The 21638-nt window shown below is 39.9% G+C and overlaps 1 protein-coding gene across 1 annotated transcript; it reads left to right on the top strand.

The window, feature by feature from the left end:
* Window positions 1-9510: 9510 nt before the first annotated feature.
* On the top strand, window positions 9511-17949 carry TCHHL1 (trichohyalin like 1). The gene is made up of 4 exons (XM_042993873.1): window positions 9511-9648; window positions 10318-12858; window positions 15506-15646; window positions 17908-17949. The coding sequence occupies exons 1-4, from the start codon at window positions 9511-9513 to the stop codon at window positions 17947-17949; spliced, it is 2862 nt and encodes a 953-aa protein (XP_042849807.1).
* The last annotated feature ends 3689 nt before the right edge of the window (window positions 17950-21638 follow it).

Raw genomic sequence — 21638 nt, 5'->3', positions numbered from 1 at the left:
TACTACCCATCTAACCTATCATTCATTTCTTCCTCCTGAATACCAAAGTCCTAAGTCCTTTCTTGTATTTTGAAAATTCCTCAATCTTGGGCATTACTGAATGTTCATGAAGGGGAGAGAAAGGTTGGGTGGGGTTAAGGACACAAGGCAGGATTTTATAAAGTAGGAGACTTGAGCAGGTGTAAATGCTGATGGGAAGGAACCCATAAAGAGAAATTGCAGTATAGAAAAGAGAGGGGAATTATCAAAATAGAAAATTTCCTGAGAAGGCAGGAAAAAAACAGGACCCAGAGAGAAAAAGAGATTAGGCTTAGATGGATACCTTTTCTGATATAACAGAAAGAAACCATCCATATAAATAGGTGCCAGTAAATTTGTAGTTTGGTGGAAGGAAGTTAAGAATTCTCATCTGAGAAAAAATGAAATATGGCCTTTTGTAGCAACGTGGATGGAACTGGAGAGTGTGATGCTAAGTGAAATAAGCCATACAGAGAAAGACAGATACCATATGGTTTCACTCTTATGTGGATCCTGAGAAACGTAACAGAAACCCATGGGGGAGGGGAAGGAAAAAAAAAAAAAGAGGTTAGAGTGGGAGAGAGCCAAAGCATAAGAGACTGTTAAAAACTGAGAACTGAGGGTTGATGGGGGGTGGGAGGGAAGGCAGGGTGGGTGATGGGTATTGAGGAGGGCACCTTTTGGGATGAGCACTGGGTGTTGTATGGAAACCAATTTGACAGTAAATTTCATATATTAAAAAATAAAAAATAAATAAAAAAATAAAAAATAAAAATAAAAATAAAAAAAAAAGAATTCTCATCTGATTACTTTTATTTTCTTTACGAAGTAAACAGGCAGGACCATCTTCCAAGAGTAAGGAAGGTGGGGTGACTGGGGAGATGTCAGATAACCAAAGGGCATGGAGATGGTTTAAAATAACTTGTATTGGGGTGCCTGGGTGGCTCAGTCAGTTGAGTGTCCGACTTTGACTCAGGTCATGATCTCATAGTTTGTGGGTTCGAGCCCCGCATCGGGCTCTGTGCTGACAGCTCAGAGTCTGGAGCCTGCTTTATATTCTGTGTCTCCCTCTCTCTCCCTGCCCTTCCCTGCTCTCTCTCTCTCTCTCTCTTTCAAAAATAAATAAACAAAATTAAAATGTATATATATAACTGGTGTATTACAAAGCCGTAGTGATCAAAATACTATAGGACTGGCACAAAATAGACACATAGATCAATGGAATAGAATAGAAAATCCTGATATAAACCCACAATTATATGGTCAGTTAGTCTTTGACAAAGCAGCAAAGAATATCCAATGGGAAAAAGACAGCCTCTTCAAAAAATGGCATTAGGAAAACAGGACAGCAACATGTGAAAGAATGAAACTGGACCACTTTCTTACATCATACACAAAAATAAATTCAAAATGGATGAGACACCTAAATGTGAGATCTAAAACCATAAAAATCCTAGAAGAGAACAAAGGCAGTAACTTCTCTGACATTAGTCATGGCAACTTTTTTCTAGATATGTTTCTTGAAGCAAGGGAAACGAAAGCAAAAATAAACTATTAGGACTACATCAAAATAAAAAGCTTCTGCATGCTGGAGGAGACAATCAACAAAACTAAAAGGCAATGTACAGAAGGGGAGAAGATCTTTGCAAATGACATATCCAATAAAAGGCTAGTATCAAAAATATATAAAGAACTTATAAAACTCAACACCCCAAAACAAATAATCCAATTAAAAACTGGGCCAATGGCCAACAGACACATGAAAATATGCTCAACACCACTCATCATCAGGGAAACACAAATCAAAACTACAATGAGATATCATCTCACACCTGTCAGAATGGCTAAAATCAACAACACAGGAAACAATAAGTATTGGTGAGGATGTGGAGAAAAGGAACACTCATGCACTACTGATAGGAATGCAAACTGGTGCTGGCACTTTGGAAAACTGTATGGAGGGTTCTCAAAAAGTTAAAAATAGAACTCTCCTAAGATCTAGTAATCTTTTGAATCTCAGTCCCATTCCTTAGAGAAAGACGTTTTTAAAAAAAAAAAATTTGTTGTTCCTCTGGTAGTAATCTCTGATAGTAAAATTTATCCATTTAAAATGATATAGTCACTATAAAAAGGGAGGATTTAAATCATTTGCACTGCCTCTCTTCTCCTCCCTCATTCTCAGTGTTTATTATTTCATTATTCTGATCTTTTGCCTTTCTAACTCCAAATAATACACTTATTTTTCTTTTTCCATCAACTTCTAACAGTATCACTTCCACTTTTACATTTCCAACCACAACCAAATATATCAGGTATTGTACATACACAGACTTTAACACTTGGAAACCAGTAAATGCCCACATTGTGTATTAAGCACATAGGCACAGAAGTAAGATTGCCTAAGAGCAAAAACTGGGTTTACCACTTAATCGCTTTGTAGCCTTGGGCAAGACACTTGACCTTTCTTTTCCTCATCCTTGGGGTTCTAGATGAACATTTTGTGGACCTTTTAAAATCTGAAGTTTCTAGGAAATCTTCATTTAATTTTTTGATAAATTAATCTTTTATCTCCCTGTTTTATCTTTCTAATGTTCCTATTAGTTGGAAGTAGGATCTCCCGAGTTGATTATGTTTCTTATCTTTTTTCCTACCACTTAAATTTCTTTCTCCTTTTGCTCCATATTCTAAAACTGTATTATCCAAGGAGGTAGCCACCAGATGAATGTGGCTATTTGCATTTAAGTTTAAATTAATAAATATCAAATAGGGGCGCCTGGGTGGTTCAATCAGTTGAGCGTCCGAATTCAGCTCAGGTCATGATCTCATGGCTCATGAGTTCCAGCCCCACATCTGGCTCTGTGCTGACAGCTCAGAGCCAGGAGGCTGCTTCATATTCTGTGTCTCCGTCTCTCTCCCTGCCCTTCCCCCCACTCGCTCTGTCTCTCTCTCAAAAATAAAAACATTTAAAAACCTTTTTTAAATTAATAAATATTAAATAAAAGTAAAAATGTAGTTTCTCAGTCACACTAGCCACATTTCAAGCCACATATAGCTAGTGACTATCACATTGGATAGTGCAACTAAGATTCTATTGGATAATGCCATGCTAAAAGATTTTGTCAACATTGGAAGGTTTGTTTTCATTCCATTGTTCTTTTTAAATTTCAGTTATTTTTTTAATTTCATTTAATTTAACCTAAAAATACCACTTATTCTCTGATTTTTCTTCTCTGTTCTTTTAGAGCATCTTGGTCTTGCCTCAATTAATCTCTTTGAAGTATATTAATTAGAGGGTTTTTTTTTAATTTATCTTCTTCCTGAATTATATCTACTCTATTTCCTCTGGAATCAGCTTTTATCTGGAATCCATTTATCATGTTCTTTTTTTTTCATGCTGTTGATTTATTAATATGCCTGATTATTTAGTATATTCTTTATATCAGTTAAAACATCTGAGTTTCTTCTGATTGGTATACATAGGTCTGTTTTCACACCAACTCTCTTATATGAATGGGGACTTATGGCAGGCTGGAGGAGAAACCTGTGAATTTGCAGAGGCTGTCAGGCTTCAGACCTGCCCCTTCCCCTGCATCCCCATCTAATGCTATTTGGAGAGGGTTTTCCCAGAGCAACACTGACACTAGATACCTTAGCTCTCAGTCCATCTATTAATCAACAAATATGACAGAGCACCTACTATAGTCCAGATCCTCATTCAGCTTCTAAGGATAATATAGAAAGTAAGATACAGAGTCCTGCCCTCAAGGAGTTTACATTTAACATTTCTAATAATTTTGTTCAATTTCTTTAGGGAAGAGCCATTTGGGGTTTTGCTAGGAAGGTTAGGTAGTATATGCCCAGAGGTCTATATTCTGTGCTCTAAATAGAAGAGGGAGATGGGAATGGCCACTGAGACAGAAGTTCCTCGTATAAACTCTCAATTACTTTCCCTATGTAAAGCTCCACTTCCCACTCCCACCTCCATCATATCTGCTAATTCTAAGTCCAGACCTTCTCCAGATTCTGAGGCCAGAACCGCCTTCACCTCTGATCCTCCTTCATAACACATTCTGGGCTGTGCCATTCTCCATTTGTTTCTATTATGAACATTCAATCATCCACTTTTCAGCTTCCACAAATTTCCTAAATCTAAGCTGTAATTCTCCAGCTCTGTTTATAATACTGGTTCATTTTTTTAATTCTTGTGTATTTTTATTTTAGAGGATTCCAAGAGAGACATAAGAATATATGGTTGTTCAGTCCATCATCATCTTGAACACTTTTATAATAAGTAAAAAAGATAATGAAACCATATCTATAAGCTGAAGTCTTCTTTTTCGCTTGCTGCATTTTCCATATTACAGACAACCATTAAAAATTGCTTTCTTCCAATTTGACAGTAAATTTCATATATTAAAAAATAAAAAAAAAAATAAAATAAAAAAATAAAAAAAATTAAAAAATAAAAAAAAAAAATTGCTTTCTTTGCCATCTTTTCCAAAGTAGCCATCATAGAACTTTTATTTGGAGCTTTCATTGAAGACCTTAGTTGTGATCTTGAAAAGTAAGTGGCTAGGGGCACCTGGGTGGCTCAGCCAGTTAAGCATCCGACTTCGGCTCAGGTCATGACCTCGAGTTCTTGAGTTTGATCCCCATGTTAGGGTCTGTGCTGACAGCTCAGAGCCTAGAGCTTGCTTCAGATCCTGTGTCTCCTCTCTCTCTCTGCTCCTCCCCTGCTTGCACTCTGTCTCTGTCTCTGTCTCTCTTTTAAATAAATTAAAAACATTTTTTTAAAGTAAGTGGTTCTTGGGGCGCCTGGGTGGCTCAGTCGGTTAAGCGTCCGACTTCGGCTCAGGTCACGATCTCACAGTCTGTGAGTTCGAGCCCCGCATCGGGCTCTGGGCTGATGGCTCAGAGCCTGGAGCCTGCCTCCCCCATTCATGCTCTGTCTCTCTCTGTCTCAAAAATAAATAAAAATGTTAAAAAAAAATTATAAAGTAAGTGGTTCTTTTTTTTTTTTAAGTTCATTTACTTTGAGTGAGAGAGAGAGAGAGAAAGGTGGGAGGGGCAGCGAGAGAGGGAGAGAGAGAATCCCAAGCAGGCTCCACACTGTCAGTGCAGAGCCAGATGCCAGGCTCGAACTCATGAATCACAAGGTCACTACTTGAGCCGAAACCAAGAGTCAAATGCTCAACTGACTGAGCCACCCAGGCACCCCAAAAAGTAAGAGAGTCTGAAACATAGTTCTTTATTAATCAATTTCTTTTCACCCCTGTCTCTCTTCCTCCCTTTCTTCACTATCCCTACACAAAATTAGAAGGGAGAGAACATCACAGAGGGACCACGAGAGACATCTTTTTAGAAAAAGAAAGGCAGTTGGGGTCTTTTCTTCGGTAATAGTAGAGTTGTTTGTGGTCTATTGTATAGTAGTCTAAATAATTTTTTTTAACAAAACATTATTCTTACCCTTCTCCTCCCATCTCTCTCTTGCTTCTGCCATCCCTTGAGTCACTACCCACCCAGAAGTAGGGATAGTAATTAAATGGTCTTAAGTAAGCACTGAAAAAATAGGAATGCCTATCAAAGGGCTAGGAAGCCAGGCCTTACATTGTTCAAGATCCAAACCTGACCTTCTAAAGAGAAACTATAACCTAAAAACATAGATATTTAGGGTTGGAAGAATCCTGTGACCTTCACCGTAAGCCACTCTAGCTTTTCCTCCTGCTGTGGTAGGACTCTACCATGACCTAGCCAATGGACTGTGATTCAGCCTCTATTTGACAGTTCCAGTGACAGGGATCTCATTACTTTAGGAACAGTGTGTATCATTGCCAGACAATACTGCTCCTTGTAGATATCTTAATAAAACTAAAGACTTCTTTTTAGAAAATGTCAATCATTGATTCTAGCTCTATTCTCTGGCATTACACAGAATAAGGAACTCAACATACTGGAGATACCATGAACTCAAAGATATATTCTTGAGGCATTTCCATTCTAAATCTGGGCTTGCCATTTACTGGGCACATGGCCATAGGCAAGTTACTTACCAGCTAAGAGCCTTAACTTCCTTATCTGCTAAAAGAGGATAACTACCTAAAAGGTATATAAGAACTTAACTCAGACAGCCAAATAGAGTACCTGACATATCACAAGTATTCAATGAATATAAGTTCCTTTCTCTTATCACCTCATTCCTCATCCCCATGAAAACCCTTCAAATATTTGAAAACAGTCATTAGGTTTCCTCTAAGTCTTTCTTTCCAATCCAGCCTTGAAGATACTCCATTTCCTTCAACCATTTCTCATGAGACTAGCCTATATGACCTCCAGGGCAGGGAGACAGAACTTACTCAACTTTTTTTTTTTTTAAGTGATTTTTTCATATTTTATTTCTTTGGACATTCTAGAATGATAAAAGATAATTTTTGCAACTGCCCACTATACAGATTGTTTGATTTACCTGAATACCCAATTTTTGATGAGTCAAAATAAAAGGCAATATACTTTATTAAACTGAAATATTTCCTATATTTAATACTTTATTGTGCCTTAATGTCTGTATTTTTAATGAAAAATAACTGTATTTCTCAAAATAAAAATCTCAAAAAAAATGGCATTGCTTTATACTTGCAAATTTCTTTAATGTTTGGCTTTAAGTTAGCTGGATTCTCATATTTACATTTTCTTTTCTTTTTTAATTTGTTGGGTTTTTTTTTTTAATTTACATCCAAGTTAGTTAACATAGAGTGTTAACTCAATGATGATTTCAGGAGTAAGAATCCAGTGATTCATCACCTACATATATAACACCCAGTGCTCATCCCAATAAGTGTCCTCCTTAATCCCCTTGCCCATTTAGCCCATCCCCCCACCCAAACCCCTCCAGCAACCCTCAGTTTGTTCTCTGTATTTAAGAGTCTCTTATGTTTTGTCCCCCTCCCTGTTTTATATTATTTTTGCTTCCCTTCCTTATGTTCATCTGTTTTATATCTTAAATTTCACATATGAGTGAAGTCATATGATATTTGTCTTGCTCTGACTAATTTCACCTAGCATAACACCCTCTAAGAACTTACTCAACTTTAAACACCCCATTGCCTGGCACAGTGGCTGAGAAATAGCCAGTCGTCAGGAGATGTTGACTGATCAGAATTAAGATGACCTTCACATGCCAACCCCAATTCTCAGGAGGAGGCCTCTGTCTTGTAGGGGAATTCTGAGAAACTTTTTTTACAGGCCAGGACTATCAACATGGATTTCCCCTCCCCCCACCCCCAACACTCAGTTCCCTTGTACTTGCTTTGATTGTCAGAAAGATCAGAACAAGGTTTTGCTCAATATCGATGCTTCCCTTAGCCAGTCTTCTTGTAAAATTACCCCCATCTCCACCCCTCCATTCTCTTGGTCTTCGCCTTTTATGCTTGTTTTCATGGGTCTGTTTCTTACATCCCTTTACAAACAGGCAAGAATGTTTTAAAACATACTCTGTTCTCTTTTTAAATATATAATAAAATAACCAAATATAATTCTGCTATTAAATATTCTCTGTGAAGAGGGACCCAGATCTAAAAGGTAATAAAAATATTTGCCAGTTTAGCATCTCAGGTCTCTCCCACCTGTCCTCAGATTGGTGGTTTCTAGGTCTCCCTTTCCCTTCTACAAGAAAGAATACAGGAATATAGATGCCCATTTCTAAGCTCCTTGGATATAAAAAGCACCTTTAAAGAGCAGATATCAATCACTTTTTAAAACTAGCACATCCTAGGTAAGCAAAGTTCTGCACACCCAGCAAGATTTTTTGTTTCCTGACTCTGCCTCTGGGCAAGGAGAGCAGAACATTGAAACACCTCAATCAACTGGTGTCTCCACTCTGGCACATTGTTCAATGGGGCCTCTATTTTTAAACATATGATTGATACCCATTTGACTGGGTCAAATACAGTCCATCCTGTGGGCAGAGGGAGGAATCAGATGACTTCTGGTGTCCCTGCCAGCCCTATGATTTGACAAACAGAAATATAATTGTGTCCTTACGTTAAAAAAGAAAAAAAGCCAGCACCACCCTCAAGATTCCTCAAAACTATAACCTGCAAAAGTGAGTAAATGAAACAAGATATCCTCTCTCCTTCCTTCGGATGAGTCTGAAGCTAAGACTTAACTGAAGCTTCTTAAAGAAGGAAATAAAAATAAGAGAAGCTGAGAGTAGGCAAGGAAGGGAGACTGGGTTTGATGGTGATGAATCAGGGCATCAGACCCAGAGGGTGTCTCCTTCCTAACTGTGCAATTAGGGACTCAATAAAAGGTTTCAGTGCCTGCTGTCAGCTCACAGCCTGCTGTTCATTTTATTCTACTTGCTCTCATTCGTGAACAAGGTAAGTCTCATAGACCATATGCTTGAGCTTGGATCTCAGCTGCTACTCTGCTTATCTGGGAGATTGTGTAAGGATTCCAGAGAAGATATACCCCAAGTCTAATTTGACCACTATTAATCCCACTAAACTGGGATCTCCAGCCCCCCACATGAATCTTTGCTTGTGAAACTTCTCTGATCATTGTCTTTTTTAAAAAATATAAACTGTATGACATAGGCATGAACATTTTTTAACAAGACATGGGACTCAGAGCTATACTAAAATGAAAATACAGAGTCATTTAAATGGTGGGTAAAGACCAAGGGGTCAGGCAGGATTCTATTTGTTTTACCAGTGAGTTCACTGAGCCGTGTCTTCTTGGTAAAAATATGTTCCTTCAGCCTGCAGATACAGGGGTTGATTTTCTTGGCATTACTTCTCTTTCATCTATAAGCTTTTCTAACCTTAAAAGTTATGCTTTCCCAAGGTACCTGGGTGGCTCAGTCGGTTAAGCGTCCAACTTCAGCTCAGGTCATGATCTCACAGTTTGTGAGTTTGAGCCCTGTGTCGGGCTCTGTGCTGACAGCTCAGAGCCTGAAACTTGTTTCAGATTCTGTGTCTCCCTCTGTCTCCCTCTCAGTCGGTCCCGTGTTCATGCTCTGTCTCTCAACAATAAAAATAAAAGCAAATAAAGTTATGCTTTCCTAAGCAGAGGAGTTAGACTGAAACAAGGTAGGAAAAAAACAGGTGGACACTCTCAGATAAGGCTGGAAGGATTGGTCCCACTCTGTTGGCTTCATTTGTGCATTTCAGTACTTACATTTGCGTTCTTTTTCCACTTCCTTTTGCAATAAAACTTTCTCTGAACACCTGAGTGTCGCTGTCCTCCACAACGTGGGGTGAAGTGTCACTTCTAATACCTACTTGTGCCAGATCTGATCTCACTACATTATCCTGTACAAAACTAAATCACTGAAGTTTAGATACTGTATCTTGAGATACAGAATAGAGCAGATGATACCAGTGGAGCAGAGGGAGAGACAGGAAAGAGAACAACCTCGGCATCTTGTTCCTGAAAGGCCCATCCTAGGAAATGAGCTTTGTTTGTTCTTTCTCACAGTCTCCTGAGTTGGGAAAGATGTCTCGGCTCCTGAGAGATGTCCTCTGTGTAATTGAGACATTCCACAAGTATGCCCGGGAGGCTGGTGATGAGGCAACACTGACCTGCGCAGAGCTGAAACGGCTCATCCAGGGCGAGTTTGGGGACGTTCTTCAGGTGAGGTGTTCACAGAGCTGTGGAAATTCTCCCCCACTTACTCTTTCTCCATAATCTATGCAAGATGGGCTTAAGTAATCCCTGCTTGTTTTACATTTGGCTACCAGCTCTCGGTACTCACTGATTTTGAATAACTTTTTCCAGTCTTAACTCCCTATTCTGTGTAATTGCTTAATCAATCTTACAGAGAAAAATGAGGCTTTCCTCTGGGACTATGCTTCAGGAGAGTAGGTTCTGAGAGGTGTCACGAACCATTATACATGCAACTCACAGTGATGTAAAAGCTCCTTCTTAGGGTGCCTGAGTGGCTCAGGCAGTTAAGCTCCTGACCTCAGCTCAGTTCATAATCTCACAGTTGCATGAGTTTGGCTCTGCATCGGGCTCTCTGCTGCCAGCTCAGATCCCACTTCAGATCCTCTGTTCCCCTCTCTGTGCCCCTCCTCCCACCAAAATGAATAAACATTTTTAAAAAAAAGCTCTTTCTTAGCATAGCTCTCTAATGAAAAATGGGATCCAGAATCAACAAGTTCTTACTGTTTGGGGAAATTTCACTAGTTCTTAAGGAAGAAGTTTAAAAAAGGGGGGGGGTGGATTCTTGGGAGCTATGTAGATGCTCAGGGCACTTGACCACACATAAATAGGCTGATTCCTCATTGTGTTTTCATGCAGCCACATGCCATTCTTGCTGTGGAGAGAAACTTGAACCTTCTGGATATCCACAGCAATGGCACCATCAGTTTTGATGAATTTGTTCTTGCAATCTTCAACTTGTTGAACCTCTGTTACCTTGATATACAATCGTTACTAAAATCAGAACTCAGACAAGTGTCTGAACCAGAGAAGAAGCCAAGCGGTATGGATCTTCAGGTGACCAGTGGCACTGACCAGTGGACAGAGCAAACTGCAGCAACTCAAGACAGGGTGGCACTTCCTTCAGGAATGGCATTATCAGCTCAGCTCAGCCCTAAGGAAAGGGGACACAATGGAGTTGACCCACAAGGAAACACCAAGACTTACAAGCTAGTAGAAGCATCTGAGCACAATGACTCTAAGAACCAACACCTGGAGAAAGATCAACAGAGCCAGAAAACAGCCCAAGGTACACCAGCTACAGGAGACAGTGGGGCTCAACTTGAGAGCAACAAGTCAAGAGCAGAATCAGAACAGATCGGCAGTCCCACAAAGGGGAAGGGACAGGATAAGGACAGTCCCAGGGAGGGAGATAAACCAGTCAGGGAGCAAAGTAGTACTAAGACAAGAGATCAATTTGGAGAACAGGAAGGGAACCTGAGAACCCAAAGTGATCTACCAGAAAAAACACAGAGGCCTGCCAAAGATCAGGAAGTTGCAGCAGAAAAGGGTATTAAGGAACATTCTAAAACACAAGAACTATCACTGCCAGGAAAAGATGATCCCAGTTCAGAGCACACTGACCTGCCAGAACAAGAAACTGACCAGAAATCCTTGCAGACAGAGAAACCAGTTGAGCCTGAGGATGATGATAGAACATCTGAGAACCAAGAACCAGGAGAGGATGCTGGTAGGACACCACCTGAGATAAAGAATACAGTTGAACCCAGGGATGATGGCAGAACATCTGAGACCCAAGAGCCACCAGCGCAAGAAAAAGAACATGAACCAATGAACCTGCTTGGCCAAGATGATAGCATAAATGTTTCAGAACCACCTGATGTTAGAGCTGTAAGGAAAGAGAGGAGAGGCTCCAAAGTCCATGGAACAGCAGGGGAAAAAGAAAATGAGAGAAAAATTCAGCTACCAACTCTGGAAGACCAACCACAGGATGGAAAGTATCAGGAACTCCAGGTGTCATCAAAAGGAAGGTTAGAAGGTTCTAAGATCAAAGGGTTAAGCTCACAAAGAGGAAACCAAAACCATCCTGAAATTGAAGGAAGAGTCACTCCAGAAGAGGCAAGACATGCTGAGAAAGGCATAGCAGAAGCACTTAAGGGCATCAAAAATGCCACTGTAGCAGAAGGGACACCAGGAGCAAGAGAAAGAACACAAGAATTGGAACCACTCAAGAACCAGTCTGGAGAAGAAAATAAGAGGGTCACCAAGACTCATGACAAGCCAGTCAAGGAGGACGATGGTTACCAGGGAAAGGATCCTGAGCCCACACTCACACAGAATAATGACAGTTCTCCCGAAACTCCCAATAGCCTGGCTCCAGAGGATGGTGACAGCAGCTCAGAGACTACTGACTTGCCTGTGAAAGAGGATGCCCAGAGTCAAATAGACCCTCTCAGAGAGCCTGTGGAAAGAAGTCACAATAATAACCCAGACCCTGAGAAACAAGTAGCACTGGGTGAGGAAACAACTCAGGAGGTCATGGTGCCAGCAGTGGGAGGGGATAAGCGGCTCCCTGAGGAACCAGAATGGGCTGCCAGAGAAGATCACAGGAGTCAGGGCTCAGGGACCAAGGGCCCAGGTCCAGCTGTGCACCCCGATGGACATCCAGAGGCACAGGAGTCCACAGCAAGTGGTGAAAACAGAAAGTCGCTGGAGACAGAAATCCCAGGTACCCTGGATGTAGGCTTCACTGACCAGCTTTCCATAAGGCAGCTCCCTGCAAAGGAAGACAGCAGTAAAACGCTAAAGGCCCAGGGCCCAAGTACAAAAGGAAAGGAAGGTGGAGCACCAGAGACCCAGGAGGCTCGAGTAAAAAGTCTGGATGAGGACAATTCAGCCTCTCCCAAGACACAACTTGAAAGAGCAGAACCTACAACATTGAAGGAGGATGAAATCCCCCAAGAGTTGGCAGGAGAAGCCAATGACCAACAAAATCCAGCCAAGAAAGGATATGATGCTTCAGTCCCCCAGTCAGGCCTTGAAGAGAAGACACAGATGGACAAAGAGCCCCGTTTTGTGGAGAGGGGTGCAGTCTATGCTAGTCCTCTGTACCAGTACCTGCAAGAAAAGATACTGCAGCAAATGGACATGACCCAAGCAGAGCAGCAAAATCAAGCTCGATCAGCCAGAGCAACAAACCCAGATCATCCTATCTCCTTCGATGACAGCCAAGCATTACATTCCACCAGGGAACATCTGCCTGGTACAGATCCTACCCATGCACAGCAAACATTAGCCCCCCAGGCCTCAGAAGATAAGCAGGACCACCTTCAGGGAGAGAACCCAGTACTGCAAAGGGGGCAAGCACTAAAAAGCAATGAATCATTATCACGATTGCAGGTGAAGTTCCAAGGAACTTCATGCATCTTAACATGTCCCAGGCTTCTTCCCTCCCAACCACCCTAGTGTTCACATACACACATGCAGATGCAGATTAATAATAATCTTTTAAATTCCCTTCCTGGGTTTCCACAAATGCAAATAAGAAAGTATTCAGCAGTGGGAGCTGCCACCAAAGAAATATCACACCAAACATGCTACCATATGATGCTACTTCCAAGTAACAAAATGGATTTTCTCATGACAAAATTTATCGCAATTTACCTGTCACTAAAAATAGAAAAATTCCTTTCATATTTTTAACAGATGATGATTTCCTCAGTTGATTCATTGGCTTTTTATAATGTGACAACAGTGAGTACGAGACTCCTCAATACCACCTTATAATCATAAAATATCACTAATTCATAGATGCAGATTATTCTGCTTCATATTTCCTAACAGATTTCAAGTTTATCCTAAAACTGTATCCTTCAAGATAATCTCAGATATTGCCATAACTTAAAATAATTTTTCTAGCACCCAGAGTAGATTCGTGACTCTTTGCTAATGTCTGAGTGCAACTAAATCTATGCCATAGATTCATTCATTCATTGATTCAGCAAACTTCTATTAAATCCCACTCCTTACACAGAGTTTTCAGAGTGTCTGGCTCAAATAAGCAATCCGAATAATTATCAAGGAGAGAGAGTATACAAATCTAACATATGCTTGATTCTGTAAGAAGCTCTTAGAACCTATGATCCACTAAGTCTATAAAATGTTTACCCATATGGTTTGCTGACAGCATTGTATCAAAATTAGCAAATAAATGACCTTGTAATCAATCTCTTTTGTTCATTCTTTTTTTCCCCCTTTATTCACCATCTAGCCCTGAAGACACTGGTCAGAAACAAAAACAATCTTAGATTATTTTAAAAGACTGTAATTGGGGCGCCTGAGTGGCTCAGTCAGTTGGGTGTCTCACTTCGGCTCAGGTCATGATCTCACGGTTTGTGAGTTTGAGCCCCACATGGGCTTCTGGGCTGACAGCTCAGAGCCTAGAGCCTGCTTCAGATTCTGTGTCCTTCTCTCACTCTGCCTCTCTCTCTCTCTCTCTCTCTCTCTCTCTCTCTCTCTCAAGAATAAATTAAAAAAAAAAAAACATTAGAAAAGACTGTAATTAAAGGATGATGTCTCAGAGGATGAGGCCCAGGAAAGGAATAAAATAGATATATTATGTTTCCTGAATCCAAAATGCCCCATCTCCCATTGCATCCTGCTTCTGAGTTTCTTCCACTTCATCTCACACCTCTTCCAGAATTTAAAAGTCTCCTATATTTCTTCCGCCTCCAACATCTTCAGCTCTCTTCACTCTACCTTTGAACATGAATGAATATCCCTATCTAAAATTTTTTTAATGTTTATTTACTTTTGACAGAGAGAGAGACAGAGCATGAGCAGGGGAGGGGCAGAGAGAGAGGGAGACACAGAATCTGAAGCAGGCTCCAGGCTCTGAGCTGTCAGCACGACACGGGGCTCGAACTCACAGACCATGAGATCATGAACGGAGCCGAAGTCGGACGCTCAACTGACTGAGCCACCCAGGCACCCCATAAATGTCCTTATCTAAAAAAATATATATGCACTCTAATGACCAAGAGACATAAGCCAACTCACAAAAAAGAAAAATATATACTAGAGCTTAAACTAACCAGCCTTTTTCACAAGCAACGGGCAATATGTATCAGGAACCACAAAAATGGCAAAGGGCATAAATAATAGATTTGCAAAGGAAGCTATACATATGGCCAATGAATGCGTGAAATCCTCACTAGATTTTAAGGAAATGCAAATTAAAAATAGTTTTTTCAAGAGGCACCTGGGTGGTTCAGTCAGTTAAGCGTCTGACTTCAGCTAAGGTCATGATCTCATGGTTCGTGAATTCGAGCCCCACATCAGGCTCTGTGCTGACAGCTCAGAGCCTGGAGCCTGCTTCAGATTCTATGTCTCCCTCCCTCTCTGCCCCTTCCCTGATCACTCTCTCTCTCTCTCTCTCTCTCAAAAATAAATAAATATTAGAAAAAAATTTTTAAGTAGTTTTTTCACTTGTCAAGTTATTAAACGTTATTTGTTTCTTTTTAATAACCACACAGTGATTAGAGAAACAGGAACTTTGAAATACAAATGATAGATGTATAAATGAGTAAAACTTTCCAGATGGCAATTCAATAATATGCACAAATAGGGGCTCCTGGGTGGCTCAGTTGGTTCAGCATCTGAATTCAGCTCAGGTCATGATCTTGCAGTCTGTGAGTTCGAGCCCCATGTTGGGTTCTGTGCTGACAGCTTAGAGCCTGGAGCCTGCTTCTGATTCTGTGTGTGTGTCTCTCTCTCTCTGCCCCTCCTCTGCTCATGCTCTGTCTCTCTCACTCTCAAAAAATGAATAAATGTTAAAAAAATTAAAAATAATATGCACAAAAATATTATTAAATATTTCTCAGATGGCATTATAAGGAAATAATCAGGGATGTGTATAAAAATTCATCTACAAAGATATTAGTCATAGTGTGTTACAGACAGAAAAAACAGAAATAACCTAAATGTCCATCATTATAGGAATGGTTAACTAAATTATGGTTACTGGATACTGTGGAATGCCAAAAAGCGCAACTGGCGGAAACCTAGAGGCATTGACAATAGGATGTGCAGAAGATTCAAGGGCCAGATCTTGATGCCCAACATTGGTTATGGGAGCAACAAGAAAACAAAGCACATGCTGCCCAGTGGCAGCATTAGAAATTATGAGGTAAGATTTTCTTTAATTGAGAAATGATTCATAAAATACTAAGCTTTGAAGGATTATAAAATTGTATATGGAGTATGATTCTCTTAAAGATTAACAAATAAATAAATAGGCAGACTATGAGACCAAAATCTTAATAGTAGTTATCTCTAAGTAGGGCAACTGTAATGACATTTATTTCCTGATTTAAGATTTTCTTCATTTTCCAAATTTTCTGTAATGAAAACGCAATACATTTGCAATCCCAAAAATAAATGCTATTTTAATAACTAATTATAACCTTTAAATCTAGTCTCAAGAAATAATGTAAAACAGAAAAAAATGTTCTTCAAGATGTTCACAACATCATTATTTTTGTAATAAAAAGTACATAAAACCAAATTTTTAATACCTTATAAATAGCATCAAATATCCCTTTGATGTTAAAAAAAATATCCCTTTGGTGTTAAAAAAATCCCTTTTATAACATTTATTCATTTTTGAGAGACAGAGTGTGAGTGGGCGAGGGGCAGAGAGAGAGGGAGACACAGAATCTGAAGCAGGCTCCAGGCTCTAAGCTGTCAGCACAGAACCCAACGTGGGGCTCGAACTCACAGAATGCAAGATCATAACCTGAGCTGAAGGCAGATGCTTAACTGACTGAGCCACCCAGGCACCCCTGATGTTTATATATACTCTCTAAAATGTGCATTTATGAAGCATCTGCATCATATGGAAAATCCATTATGTGGAAAAGCATGATACCATCTGTGCTTACAGCAGGATATCGACAATATATATGATGAAGAGAAAATATACCTAAGTATCTACAATGTTCATCTCGGTGACAGATTTACAAGTGACTTTTTCCCTTCTTTCTAAATTTCTATATTTTCTATGTTGAGTATTTCTGATTTATTTTATAATAAAAAAATTGAAAAATAAATAATAGTTTTTTAAACATTCTCTTCACATTCTAGCAACCATTCAATTTTTCTCTCCCTCTCTCTGCCCTCTGTTCTATCTTTAATACAAAGCAATGCTTTTTTCCATCATCCAATAAAAATTCTTCCTCTGAAGAGGGCATTGCCCTCCATCTGACAAGCCTAGCGACCTCTAACCTCCACGTTTTCAGACCTCTTGTGGCTGATAACTGCCTCTCACTTCCCCAGTCCTTCCCCACCTCCTGTGGGTTCTTCTCAACCAAATCACAAGACTATGGGTTATTTCCAAGGGTTTTTTTTTCTGGACTTTCTCTCTCTGAGAACCTCTCCCTGGCCCAGTTACTAGTGTCTCTTCCACAGTGGTGTTTCAACTCACCTCGTTCAGATTTGACTGTGCAATTCAATCCAGTTTATGCAATTGCTCACAAGATATGACCCCTGAGACTGCCAACCACTCCCCATTAAACTGGCTTGTCTTCTCAATTTCCCTCATTCTGTCCTCTCCATCCCCATTCTATCAGGCTTCAAAGGCACAAACTTTGGAATCATCATTTACCTTATTTCTCTTATTCTCCATATCTAATCCACTACAATATTTCCATAGTCGTCCTTAAACCAATTTTCCAGATCCATCTTCCATTCTCTGCTCCCTTTGGGACTTCAAATACCCTCCACCTAAAATAATGTCTCTCCCTCCCCTTTTACTGAATGTCCAAATCCTGCCCATCCCATGGGATCCAACTTCAATGTCACTTCATTCATCCATTCCAAAATTGTTTTTAAAAGATTTATGTTAGGGGCGCCTGGGTGGCTCAGTCGGTTAAACCGCCAACTTCGGCTCAGGTCATGATCTCCAGGTCCGTGAGTTCGAGCCCCGCGTCGGGCTCTGTGCTGACAGCTCAGAGTCTGGAGCCTGTTTCAGATTCTGTGTCTCCCTCTCTCTGACCCTCCCCTGTTCATGCTCTGTCTCTCTCTGTCTCAAAAATAAATAGACGTTAACAAAAAAAAAAAAAAAAAAAAAAAAAAAAAAGATTTATGTTAGTACCAAATACTGGGTGAAGAATTTGAAATACATAAATGACAAGTAGGTACTCTCTACCTTGGAGCTTACATTCTACAGATGGAGGGGAGAGACAAACAGCAGGTAAGGACAACCATAAATAAACAAGATAATCCCAGAAAATAAAGCAAGGTAGCATGATAGAGAGGGACAAGGGCGCAGGAAGGCAGAGGCAGGTAGAAGTGCTGCTAGAGAAGACTACTTGAACCTTTCCTGATGCCCAGCCAAACGGACGCTGTCTTCTTATGACTCCATAGTCTTTACTTGTGCCTCTTTTTCAGATTTCCTTCCATGACTCACAATCATGGGTGAACTTCTCTTAGCTCTCCTCTAAGACTATAAGCTCCTTGATGGCAAGGTTCACGATTTACACATCTTGCTATCCTTCATTAGCATGGAGGTTAGCACCAAATATGTAGTATGACTTCAACAACTGTTAAGGGGCGCTGGGTGGCTAAATCACGTTAAGTGCCCAACTCTTGATTTTGGCCCAGGTCATGATCTCACAGCTCATGAGATCAAGCCCGGCATCATCAGGCTCCTGCTAACAACAGCACAGAGACTGCTTGGGATTCTCTCTCTCCTCTCTCTCTGCTTCCGCCACCCCCAGTTCATGTGTTCGCTTGCTCTGTCTCTCAAAATAAATAAATAAACTTAAGAAATAAGTGTTTGTTGAATAAGTAAATAAATCCAGATAATCACTGCAACAGCCTCTTTGCTGGGCCCCCTGCTCCCAGTCCATCCCTCATTTAATCACTCATGAATTTTGCAAAACATTGTTTTCATCTCCTCTCTCTCTGTTCAAGACCTGTCAGTGATGCCTCACACTTTCCTCTGTGGCACATCAAGTCTAAACTGATCAGACTCTATAATCTTTCCCTCCAATTATAATTTATCACTAGTTTCTTTAGAAATCCTGCTGAGGACATCAGATTGGCCATCTAATTTAAATCTTCACCTTGATCACTTAAATCCTATTTTACTAAATTCAAAGGAACATTGTTGGGATTGAATGCATTCTTTCATTTCATTTATACGTATTTATTGAACACGTACTATGTGCTGGGCACTATGGTGGGCACTGAACATGCCCTGGTCAATGGAACAGGCATGATCCCTGCCCTCATGAAGGATGTAGTCCTGCACAAGACAACTGTAAAGTCCTGCAAGGAACTATCCAAAATCAAGGTGTTAGTCACATTATTTCATCCATTTCCATGCCTGCCTCTGCTTCTGGGGTTCACCTTCCCTGAGATGTGTTTTCATTTCCTCTACTTCCTCAATTATACCAGTCCTTAATGTACTAGACTAAATCCTACCTCTACCAGGAAGCTCACACTGATCCTTTAATTACTATGTCATTCATAGCCTATACCACCCACACTAATACTTTAATACTTACTGACTAATATTACTCACTAATTTTTCTCTGAGTGTTATTTCCCCAACTAAATAGATTATAAGTCACTAGAGAGAAAGAATAATTCTTATATTCTAATACCCAACATGTCTATCAGCAAGTGACTTAACCCCTCTGACCTCAGTACCTGTCATTTTAATAATTCACAGGGCTATTGTAAAGAATTAAAAAAAAAAAATCCAGAGCTAATATCCAGAATACAGAATATACAAAGAATGCTTATAAGTCAATGAGAAAAAGACAACTTTCTAAACGAATAAAAAAACAAACAAACAAAAGTAAAAGACATGAACAGGCACTTCAGAAAACAGTATATCAAAAAGAGCCAATGAAAAGGCACTCAACCTTATCGGATATCAGGTAAGAGCCAGTTAAGCCACACTGAGAACAATTTATATCTACCAAATGTCTGAAATTAAAAAGTGATAATATCAAGTGTATGCAAAGAGGTAGAACAACTAGAACTCTCACCCTGGTAGCAGGAGCATAAGTTGATACACTAGTCATTGAGATAACTGTAGGGCAATATCTACGAAAGCTGAATAGATACAAGCCTATCACCAAGTAATTCCACCCCAGGTATATAACCAAACAGAAATGCACCAAAAAACATGTTCAAAAATATTCATAGCAGTACTGCTTGTAACAGCCCCAAAGAAAAGATAACCTAAATGTCCATCAACTGAGAGTGAGGCAATAATTTGTTCCATACTCATATAAAGGACCACATTTAAAGGATACAGCAAGGAGACTGAAAGAATTACAATCAGTAATGTACAGCATGGTGACTGTGGTTACCAACACTGTATTGTATATTTGAAAGTTGCTAAGAGAGTAGATCTTAAAAGTTCTCATCACGGGGGTGCCTGCATGACTCAGTTGGGTGAGCATCCAACTTTTGACTTTGGCTCAGGTCAAGATCTCGCAGTTCATGAGTTTGAGGCCTATGTCCGGCTCTGCATGGATGATGCAGAGCCTGCTTGGGATTCTCTCTCTCCCTTTCTCTCTGCCCCTTCCCTGCTCTCACTCTCTCTCTCTCTCTCTCTCTAAATATCTATTTATTTATTTATTTATTTATTTATTCATAAACAAATTTAAAAAAAAGAAAAAAGTTCTCATCACGGGGAAAAAGAATTGTTAACTATGTGTGATGATGCATATTAACTAGACTTACTGTGGTAATCTTTTCACAGCATATACAGGTATTGAATTAGTATGTTGTACACTTGAAACTAAAATATTATATGTCAATTATATCTCAAAAAAAATTATAGCGACACAAAAAAACAGCATAAAAGAACTTGATAAGTACGATGTTGAGGAAAATAAAGCCAGACACAAAAGAATTCATACCAAGTGACTGCGTTTACATCGGGATAATGGTACCACTGGTGAGGAGGAGGATGATAGAGTAAGGGCAAGAGAGGGACTTCTGGGGCACTAGTTAATGTTCCGTTTCTTGATTTGGGTGGTGGTACATGAGAGTGGCCACCTCATGATAATTCATCAAGTGTGCACTTATGATTTGCATATTATACTTCAATAAGAAAGTTTGTTTTAAAAAATAATCAAGAGCAGAAAACATGAATAGACACTTCTCTAAAGAAGACATCTGGATGGCCAACAGGCACATGAAAAGATGCTCATCGTCGCTCCTTATCAGGGAAATACAAATCAAAACCACACTCAGATATCACCTCATGCCAGTAAGAGTGGCCAAAATGAACAAATCAGGAGACTATAGATGCTAGAGAGGATGTGGAGAAATGGGAACCCTCTTGCACTGTTGGTGGGAATGCAAATTGGTGCAGCCACTCTGGAAAACAGTGTGGAGGTTCCTCAGAAAATTAAAAATAGACCTACCCTATGACCCAGCAATAGCACTGCTAGGAATTTACCCAAGGGATACAGGAGTACTGATGCATAGGGGCACTTGTACCCCAATGTTTATAGCAGCACTCTCAACAATAGCCAAATTATGGAAAGAGCCTAAATGTCCATCAACGGATGAATGGATAAAGAAATTGTGGTTTATATACACAATGGAGTACTACGTGGCAATGAGAAAGAACGAAATATGGCCCTTTGTAGCAACGTGGATGGAACTGAAGAGTGTGATGCTGAGTGAAATAAGCCATACAGAGAAAGACAGATACCATATGTTTTCACTCTTATGTGGATCCTGAGAAACTTAACAGAAACCCATGGGGGAGGGGAAGGAAAAAAAAAAAAGAGGTTAGAGTGGGAGAGAGCCAAAGCATAAGAGACTCTTAAAAACTGAGAACAAACTGAGGGTTGATGGGGGGTGGGAGGGAGGGGAGAGTGGGTGATGGGTATTGAGGAGGGAACCTTTTGGGATGAGCACTGGCTGTTGTATGGAAACCAATTTGACAATAAATTTCATATATTGAAAAAGAAAGTAGTATTAGATTATAACGCAAAAAAAAAAAAAATCAAGATAATATACATAAAAGTGCCCAGCAAACTGCTTGGCATTAGTAAGTATTCAATACATATGTACTTACTATTTCCCAGTGGACCTAGAATAGTACCAAATCCATGGGAGGCACTTTGCTCATCTTTGCTTAATTC

This window comes from Panthera tigris, chromosome C1 (genome assembly GCF_018350195.1).
Source record: "Panthera tigris isolate Pti1 chromosome C1, P.tigris_Pti1_mat1.1, whole genome shotgun sequence".
In the NCBI taxonomy this organism is placed as follows: Eukaryota; Metazoa; Chordata; class Mammalia; order Carnivora; family Felidae; genus Panthera; species Panthera tigris.
This window is presented reverse-complemented; position numbering and strand designations above follow the sequence as displayed.

Coding starts and splice junctions, on each gene's coding strand:
- TCHHL1 (XM_042993873.1), top strand. CDS start 9,511: ATGTCTCGGCTCCTGAGAGATGTCCTCTGTGTAATTGAGACATTCCAC. Junction 9,649..10,317: donor AGTTTGGGGACGTTCTTCAG/GTGAGGTGTTCA, acceptor GTTTTCATGCAG/CCACATGCCATTCTTGCTGT. Junction 12,859..15,505: donor AATCATTATCACGATTGCAG/GTGAAGTTCCAA, acceptor AATGCCAAAAAG/CGCAACTGGCGGAAACCTAG.